General features: G+C 50.2%; 1 protein-coding gene across 1 annotated transcript in view; it reads left to right on the plus strand.

The window, feature by feature from the left end:
• LOC135092800 (serine/threonine-protein kinase Warts-like) overlaps positions 1-8,204 on the plus strand; it is an 18,892-nt gene extending 10,688 nt beyond the window's left edge. Inside the window, 11 exon segments of the mRNA XM_063991481.1 lie at positions 1-386; positions 388-699; positions 701-814; positions 816-1,148; positions 1,150-1,315; positions 1,318-2,085; positions 2,421-2,605; positions 3,441-3,538; positions 4,237-4,415; positions 4,551-4,831; positions 5,164-8,204. The exon segment at positions 1-386 is cut by the window's left edge and continues 19 nt beyond it. Of these exon segments, the coding sequence (XP_063847551.1) occupies positions 1-386; positions 388-699; positions 701-814; positions 816-1,148; positions 1,150-1,315; positions 1,318-2,085; positions 2,421-2,605; positions 3,441-3,538; positions 4,237-4,415; positions 4,551-4,831; positions 5,164-5,580 (3,239 nt within the window). The 3' untranslated portion in view covers positions 5,581-8,204.
• Positions 8,205-9,910: the final 1,706 nt, after the last annotated feature.

The raw sequence follows: 9,910 nt of genomic DNA on the forward strand, positions 1-9,910 counted from the left end.
CCTCCCTGCTGCCCTATGCCGCGGGGGGCGGCGTTCCCCGGGAGCGGCTGAGCCCCGTCAGCTCCGGGGGCGGGGTGAGCGCGCTGTGCCAGGGCACGTTCGGCCTGGTGCCCTCCGAGGAGGAGCTGCAGCGGGTGTACAATGGCTACCCCGCCAAGGCCGCGGAGGGGAGCAAGATCATCCGCAAGTCAAGCTTCGACCGCGAGTTGTCCCTGCAGCGCGGCAGCCCCGCCCTGGACGGCAGCGGGTCCGGCGGGGCGCGCTCAGACAGCCCTGGCATGGGGGGGCAGTTCTACTACAGCAACAGTGTGCCTGTGAGGCACTACGCCGAGTGCCCCGCCCCGCCCCGCATGGGCAGCGGCGGCGAGGTGCCCGAGCCGCCCCACCCCCTCCGTGCCCATCCAGTACGGCTGCTCCTACCCCGTGGCCGCCGACGCCCCGCCTCCTCCCCCACCCCGCAGCCAGGGCGCCTCCGTGCCGCCGCCCACGCCGCCGCGGGGCACCACGCCGCCGCCGCCGCCGTACGGGTGTCCCACGAGCTGCGCGCCCAGCATGGTGACGGGCATGGCGCAGCGCCCCATGCTGCTGTCCCGCCTGTCCCCGGGCCCCGCCAAGAGCAAGGCGCAGGCAAACTACGTCAACATCAACAGCGTGTCCCAGAGCTCCACCCCGCAGCGCGGCACCAGCCCCGTGTCCTTCCCCCGCGGGGCGCTCCCCCGTGGTGGTGCAGAACAACCCCCAGGTGCAGCAGCAGCTGTCCCACCAGATGCAGGCGCTGGCCATTAACTCCACCGGGCCGCAGCTGGACCGCCCACCCCCCCTACCCCCTGGGGTCAGCCCTCAAGGGCAAGCTGGCGGCGCCGCCCCCCTCCTATAACGTGACCATGCAGAGCCGTCAGAGCCCGACGCAGGACTGCCGCCGCAGCCCCCCACAGCTGGCCTATCCCGCCCCCCACCCAGTGTCCCCCTCCTCGCTTTCTCCCCCCACCTCCATGTCCCCGGCGTCGCTGCCCCGCGGCGGCCAGACGGCCCGACAGGCCAAGACGCCCACGCCTATCATCATGCAGAGTGTGAAGAGCACGCAGGTGCAGAAGCCCATCCTGCAGACTGCCGCGGCGCCCGCCGCCCCCGCCTCACCCCCAGTGTCGGGGGCCGCCGCCGTCCTACGCCTCGTCCATCCAGCAGAAGCAGGCGGCGGTGGCTCAGCAGGCGGCGGCAGTGCAGGACCTGGGCCTGGGCCTGGAGGGCGGCGATGCGGTGCCCTGCGGGTACCAGCTGGGCGGCAGCGGCAGCAACGTGCCTACCACGGACCCCCCAGCTATCAGTCCACCATCCAAGCCATGGCAGCAGCAGGGCGCGGCTACAGCCCTGCCTACCTGCCCCCCATGGCCGGCATCCCTGTGCAGGACACGCCGGTGCAGGAGCTGGACCTGTCCCTCACGCCCCTGGCCCACATCCCCATCAGCCAGGTGTCCACGGTGGACCCTGGCCCGGGCCACGGGGAGCTGCCGCTGTCCTGCTACGACCAGCACGACCCGCACGTGTCCGCCCTGCAGCGGAACTTCTCCCCCGTGCCGGCAGACACCGCCTCCACCGCCTCGCGCTCCGAGAGCCCCATCTCCTCTGTGGACACCCACGCCACCTCCAACTCGCCAGTGTCGTGCTTCTCCTCGCCCTCCACGCAGTCGGATAACACGTTGGAGTCTGGCTACTCCTCGGGCCAGTCGTGCCGCGGGGTGCCTCCGCCGCCGCCACCAGAAGAGAAGACCACACACCAGTCGCCCATCCCGGAGCGCAAGAAGCTGAGCAAGGAGATGGAGCAGCAGCGGCGGGAGTCGCGGGTGTGCAACCTGTCCCCACAGGCCTTCAAGTTCTACATGGAGCAGCACATCGAGAATGTGATGAAGTCCTGCGAGGAGCGAGAGAACCGCCGCCTGCAGCTGGAGAAAGAGATGAAGAAGATTGGCCTTTCGGAGAAGGACCAGAACCAGATGAGGAAGATGCTCTCCCAGAAGGAATCCAACTTCATCAGGCTGAAGCGCGCCAAGATGGGCAAACACCTCTTCCGCAAGATTAAGACCATCGGTGAGTGTGGCAGTGTGGCTGCTGGGGCGGGGCGGGTTGGGTGGTGCGGGGCTTGGGGGTGGGGGATGGAGGCACCTTGCTCAGCTTTCAGTGTGTGGCTCCTTGTGTCACTAAGCAGGAGTGGATATGAATCACTAAATTGTTATTTTGACTTGTGGGTGAGCTCAGAGGCTTGGGCAGTGTTCAAGGTGACAGAAATATGGGAATGACTCAGATTCTCCTCCTCCTCCTCCTCCTCCTCCTTCTTCTTCTCATTATCGTCAAACACTGAAAGAAAAAATAAATAACAAAATTTTAAGACCATCACCACACACTCACCCCCATCCATTCCTCAGGCGTGGGAGCGTTCGGAGAGGTGGCGCTGGTGCTGAAGGTAGACACACACCGCCTGTACGCCATGAAGACCCTGCGGAAGGCCGACGTGCTCAAGAGGAACCAGGTCGCCCACGTGAAGGCAGAGAGGGATATTTTAGCAGAGGCGGACAACGAATGGGTCGTTAAGCTTTACTACTCGTTCCAGGTGTGTGTGGGGGGTCGTTTGTGTAGTGAATTGGTTGTTTTGTTGTGTTTTGTGGTGGGTGAGTGTTTTGGGTGTTGCATTGGTGGTTTGTGTTGCGAATGAGTGGTCTGGGTATGCTTTGTGTGTTGCGTTGGTGATTTGTGTTGTGATTGAGTGGTCTGGGTACGCTTTGGGTGTTGCGTTGGTGGTTTGTGTTGTAAATTAGTGTTTTGGGTACGTTCTGGGTGTTGTGTTGCTGGCTTGTGTTGTAAATTAGTGTTTTGGGTACGTTTTGAGTGTTGTGTTTCTGATTTGTGTTATAAATTAGTGTTTTGGGTACGTTCTGAGTGTTGTGTTTCTGATTTGTGTTGTAAATTAGTGTTTTGGGTACGTTCTGGGTGTTGTGTTGCTGGTTTGTGTTGTAAATTAGTTTTGGGTACGTTCTGGGTGTTGTGTTGCTGGTTTGTGTTGTAAATTAGTGTTTTGGGTACGTTCTGGGTGTTTTGTTGCAGATTTGTGTTGTAAATTAGTGTTTTGGGTACGTTCTGGGTGTTGTGTTGCTGGTTTGTGTTGTGAATGACTTGGGTGTTGCGTTAGTAGTTTGTGTTGCGAATTAGTGTTCTGGGTACGTTCTAGGTGTTGTGTTGCTGGTTTGTGGTAGGCATCTAGTTGTGTTCTGTCTCTATCACCTCATCCAGTATGTGTCTAGTTGTCTATCACCTAGTGTGTGTCTAGTTAATGTACACTGCCTACACTCCATGCCTCTGTCACCTCTTTTAGTGCGTACATGTGTGTGTGTGGTGTACATCCCCACAGTTACCCACCTTGTGCCTCACCACGCGTCTTTCCCCGGCAGGACAAAGACAACCTGTACTTTGTAATGGACTACATCCCTGGCGGCGACCTCATGTCTCTGCTCATCAAACGTGGCATATTTCTCGAAGATCTAGCCAGGTATGGTAAAGGATGATGAAATGCTTATAATTACAGCTCTTGGTTATGTGCGTAGGATAGAAGCTTGGTGGGCCTCGTGTCAATCTCTGACCACTTCCTTCTGGCCCTCCTTGCGCTAGGTTAGGGGTTACAGGTTATAGTGATGTTTATAAAATAGTTGGAGGCTTGTTGTGATGTGTATAAGATAGATAAAAGCTTGGTGGGCCTTGTGTCGGTCTCTGAGCACTTCCTTCTGGCCCTCCTTGCGCTAGGTTAGGGGTTACAGGTCATAGTGATGTTTATAGAATAGTTGGAGGCTTGTTGTGATGTGTATAAGATAGATAAAAGCTTGGTGGGCCTTGTGTCGGTCTCTGAGCACTTCCTTCTGGCCCTCCTTGCGCTAGGTTAGGGGTTACAGGTCATAGTGATGTTTATAGAATAGTTGGAGGCTTGTAGTGATGTGTAAATGATAGATGGAGGTTTGTAGTGATGTGTATAGGATAGATAGAAGCTTGGTTGGCCTCATATCAGCCTCTCAGCACCACCTCCTGTCCCTCCCACACCAGGTTCTACATTGAGGAGCTGGTGTGTGCGATAGAGAGAGATGGGATGATGAAGTGTTTAGGAATACACCTCTTAGTTTGTAAAATTAGATAGATAAAAGCTTCATCAACATTGGATCAGCCTCCCAACACCTCCTCCTGTCCCACCCATGCCAGGTTCTACATTGGGGAGCTGGTGTGTGCGATAGAGAGCGTACACAAGATGGGCTTCATTCACCGGGACATCAAGCCGGACAACATCCTCATCGACCGCGACGGACACATCAAGCTGACGGACTTTGGGCTCTGTACTGGCTTCAGGTGGACACACAACTCAAAGTACTACCAAAGAGTGGGTGAGTGGAGAGCTGTCCTGGTAGTGGTGGTGGTGGTAGTAAGTGGATTTAAGTAGTAATAGATTGAGGAGAGGTATTGATGAAAAAATTTATATATGTGGATCATGTGACCTAATGTGACCTCTCCACTCCCAGGCGACCACGACCGGCAGGACTCAATAGACCCGTGCCTGGACAACGACATCGTGTGTAACTGTGACGACCTGAAGCCCTTGGAGCGGCGGCGGCGGCGGCAACACCTGCGCTGCTTGGCACACTCGCTGGTGGGCACGCCGAACTACATCGCGCCAGAGGTGTTGTCCCGCACCGGCTACACACAGCTGTGCGACTGGTGGAGTGTGGGCGTCATCCTGTACGAGATGCTGGTGGGACAGCCACCCTTCCTCGCCAGCACGCCCCCGGAGACACAGTCCAAGGTAGGCTGTGGTGCTGTGTGTGGCTGTTTTTACTTATATTTTATTTATTTCATCTTTACTACAATTACTACTAATGATAAAGACAAATATTGACAATAGATCATTTTTTACTACTACCAGTATTGCATAGGGAACAGACTGAATGTGAAGGGGTATCAGTATACCTGTGTGTGCTGTGGGACCTTGCTGTGGCTATCTGTGGCCAGCTGTGGCATCAACAAAGACAAATACACAATACTACATCTTAGCTTCACTACTAAGCAGAAAAACATACAAACTTAGAATAGATAAACATCACCGAACCCCAAACACACCCACCCGTCCATCCACAGGTGATCAACTGGGAGACCACACTGAAGATCCCCAAGCAGGCCAAGCTGTCTCCGGAAGCCAAGAACCTCATTCTGAGCCTGTGCACCCACCCTGAGAAGAGACTAGGACGTAACGGAGCGCAGGAAGTAAAAGACCACCCTTACCTGCAGTCTCTGGATTTCGAGGGCGGCCTGAGGAAGCAGCAGGCACTCTACCTACCAGAAATTAAACACCCAACAGACACCTCGAACTTTGACCCAATAGACCCGGACAAATTAAGACCTAGCGAGCCTAACGAGAGCGACCTGGAGTGGGTGAACAACGAAGATCAGCCTCTGCATGCGTTCTTCGAGTTCACCTTCAGGCGGTTCTTCGACAGCACACCGCGGGGAAGCAGCAACGACGAGAAGGATAGCCAGCACCCCGTTTACGTATGATCCTTGTCGCGTCAGTCCGTCAGTCTGTGAAAGTCCGCCTGTTTGCCGGATCCCGTCCCACCTTGACGTGTTTTTCGGTTCGTCCAGCCCCGCCTTGCCCCGTGCGTGTCCCGCCACACCCCCAAGGGCACCCCAATTGCCTTTCATACTTTAAACAACCTTCTAGTCTTCCCCAAACCCCCACAGTAAGGGGCTCAAACACATGGTAGTTTATATATATATATTTTTTTAAGCCGTTCGTCACAGCCTCTGGTTTTCCCACTGGGTGACGGCAGCCTGGGGGAAAGTGCAGCTCGGGTCACACTTGTTTGGGGGTGCGGGTGTGGCGGGTGTGGGCCGGCTGGTGTGGGCTTTCGGGTGTGGATGCAATTCGAGACTCACGGTGGCTGTTAGTGAGTCACCTGGGCGATTTAGTCAAGTCAGTCACCCAGTCAGTCAGTTAGTCAGTGTGGCGGTGGGTGAGGCAATAACTGACGGGTGACATAATTCGCCTGATTAGTAATGGACACCACCAATTCTTTATTTATTATTATTTTTTACCCTTGAAGAGCAGCATGGATTTTTTTTGTAGTGTTCCCTTCCCTAATACTCAAGCGAGAGAGAGAGAGAGAGAGAAGGAGAAAGGGAAGGCAACTATAAATGTTTATTAAGGGAGAGGGAGGGCGAATATAAATGTTTACAGACGCGGTTGGGCGACCAAATTTTTAATGGGGACCTTTTTAAATGAGGCTGTCCTTCTTATGGTGAAAGATGTATGCCCCCACTTCTTTGTCCTGTTATTGTTTTTCGTTTTTTTTTTTTTTCTTTTTTAGGGGCCACTTTTCTATTAAGTTTATAAGCCAATTGAGGCAGCTGAGGAGTCGTTTAGTAACGCAAGAGGAAGAGTTGGAAATGAGAACTCGGGAATGGATGGAGCAAAGACAGAAAATATTAATTGACAGGAGAAGGAGGAGGAAGAGGAAGAGTTGGTAAAGGGAATGGTTAAAAAAAAAAAGAAGTTAAGGATGGAAAATAATAATGAGGAAAAATATATATAAGCAGGAATTTGAAAGTGGAAGAAAAAAAAAAAAGATTGATGGTGATAAGAAGAAAGCGTCAGATGGAAAATATGAATGAAAGGAAAAAATGTAAGCAAGAATTTACACATGAAAGTAAATAACAAGGAAAAAAGGAAAGTAGAGGAGAAAAAAAAGTGAATTAAAAAAAAAATTGATACGAAGGAAGAAAAGAAACAGAAAAGATTAAAAAGCAAAAAAATAAGTGAAATAGAAGAGAAGGGAAGAATTAGAAGATAAAGAAGGAGACTGAGAAACGAAGAGAGATAGAGAGAGGAGGAATAGCAATCTCATTTACATGTAGAGAGAGAGAGAGAGAGAGAGAGAGAGAGAGAGAAGCAAGCTGTGATTTTGTATATTTGAGTTAGGTGAAGCGAGAGAGGAAGGCAGTGGGTGTTGCTGTGTGATGCAGGGTTTGTACAGAGCAGGGGCTACGCTGAACCAAAGACAAAATAAAGAAGGAATGGACCACATTAAGCCGACGCGCTAAACGGAGCATTTGCGATGGTTCTTTTGGGCGTCACTTTATTTATTTATCTTTTTTTATTATTATTATTATTTTTTAGCATCATCCGTCATCATTATTTCCTTTCTTTTATTTTTTTTCTATTTTTTCCTTTATTATCGTCTTCATCAATCGTTTTTTTCTATTTTTTTCCTCTTATTTTTATCGTCTTCATCTGTTTATCATCGTTATTTCCTCTCTCTCTCTCTCTCTCTCTCTCTCTCTCTCTCTCTCTCTCTCTCTCTCTCTCTCTCTCTCTCTCTCTCTCTCTCTCTCTCTCTCTCTCTCTCTCTCTCTCTCTCTCTCTCTCATCACCATCCCAGTTAGTTATATTTTCATGAGATACAAGATGGTAGGTACAAGTCAGTCACACACACACACACACACACACACACACACACACACACACACACACACACACACACACACACACACACACACACACACACACACACACACACACACACACACACACACACACACACACACACTCTTTCAGTCCACAACACAAACCAATCATACACCAGTGACTAAGCAATAAGCAACTTTCATAACACGGGGAAGGCTGACTCACGCCCTTATTACCAGTCAATAAGCCGCGGCGAGTCACAGGAGTCAGCGAGAGTTTGAATCGAGTGGCGGGAACCGAGATGTAAACAAAAACCGCGCGAGAGGAAGTCAGAGAGAGAAATGAATAAAGGAATCATTGAATTTCCTCGTTTAGACTCGGCTTAATGGGTCCTTCTTTTTGCTGTTTATAGACCCATTGACACCTCCACCACAAGGCAGTGAGGAAAATACTCTTCTGTTCGTGTAATTTGTAATAGACAATAGTGTATATATATTTTTGTATCCTGTTAATAAGCTCGTCCTATCTCCCCCCCCACCCACCCTCCAATCCTCCCTCCCCCCCTACCCTTCTATGGGCTGTGTCCTCGTGTCCTTAGCTCCGAGATGGGTGTGTGTTGAGTATGACAGGACTAACACACACACACACACACACACACACACACACACACACACACACACACACACACACACACACACACACACACACACACACATCTACTTAAAAAACTAAGCCTAAAAACTACTTATTCTTTATTTTTTGTTTATTTCTCAACATTTTTACATATTTGAGGTCACACACACACACACACACACACACACACACACACACACACACACACACACACACACACACACACACACACACACACACACACACACACACACACACACACACACACACACACACACACACACACACTAAGCCATCCCACCTCCCACACACACCTGCCTTTACTCCATGCGGGTGTGTGGGGTCCTGGTGGGGGGCTAGTTGCACGCCTTACACCTCTTCCACACCTGTTAATACTCCCAAGTTCAGGTGTGGGGAGGAAACAGTGACATCTACTCAACCTGTCATTGCACACACCTGTACTTACTCCAAGCAGGTGTGGGGATAGCGTTTACAGTCTCAACACACCTGCTTACTCCATGAACAGGTGTCAGGGGATCTGGTGAGGCCTAACACACCTACACCAGCCTCCAAACCTGTCTCTACTCCACAGCAGGTGTAGAAGCAAGGTCCACACACCTGTCTACACACCTGTGCCTTCGTCTTCCTATGTGGCTTACAGTCTTTCTCAAAGTGTCTTCAAAATATACGAAAGGTGGTGGTGGTGGTGGTGGTGGAAGGGCCTGGCCATCACCACCATCACCACCACCACCACCACCTACTGTACATTTGTAAAACCGTCTTATCATGTACATGGCTGTATTGTTATGTGTGTAAATACTTGCAGATAAACAAGCTGGCGTTGGTTTTATTCGTTCCTTCCTGACGAGAGAGAGAGAGAGAGAGAGAGACGAAGGGGTAACAGAAAACGGACAGAAAATAAATGAAAGACATATCAGGAGAAAAGAGAGAGACGAAAGGGTAACAGAAAACGGACAGAAAAGAAATGAAAGATATCAGGAGAGAAAAGGAAAGAAAAGAAAGAAAGAGAGATAATGGAAGAAAGAGTTAGAGAAGAGATAAATAGTGTAGAAAAGGAAGGAGAGAGAGGAAAGGAGACAAAAGGAAGAGCGAGAGAGAAAAAGAAAGTAGAAGGAATAACAAGAGTCAAAAGGATAACTGAAAAAAAAGGAAGGAAACTAGGAGAAAAGTGAAGGAACAAAAACTAATTATTATTACTATTTAATTTCACTTTCATTTCATTTATCACTATTGCACTCATTATTTTCTTCGGGTCTCTCTCTCTCTCTCTCTCTCTCTCTCTCTCTCTCTCTAGGATCCTTTTCCTCGTATTTATTATTATTTATTTATTTATTCATACTTTGTCACCTTCCTTTCTTCCTTCTTTCTTTTTTCCTCCCTTCCTCCCTTTCTCTTCATAATTATAATAGTTTTCCTCCCTTTCTCTCATTCTTTCTTTTTTCCATTCTGTTTCATTTTCGTAATTCTTATTTTTCTAATCTTCGCTTACTACAAATTGGTTCTCAAACAGATGAATGGAACAGACTCAGTAATCAACTTATTGCTGAGTCATTATGGAGTTTTAAGAGAAGATTAGACATATTTATGGTTGGGGATGAAAGGCGAAAATCAATAGGCATATTTCATACTGGGACTGCCACGTATAGGCCTGGTGGCTTCTTGCAGCTTCCCTTATTTTCTTATTTTCTTTTTTTCTTGTGTTTCCTTCACCTCCGTCTCCTCTTCCTCTTCCTCTTTCCTTCTTTCTCTTGTTTCCTTCCTTTTATC

This window comes from Scylla paramamosain, chromosome 41 (assembly GCF_035594125.1).
Source record: "Scylla paramamosain isolate STU-SP2022 chromosome 41, ASM3559412v1, whole genome shotgun sequence".
Taxonomy (NCBI): Eukaryota; Metazoa; Arthropoda; class Malacostraca; order Decapoda; family Portunidae; genus Scylla; species Scylla paramamosain.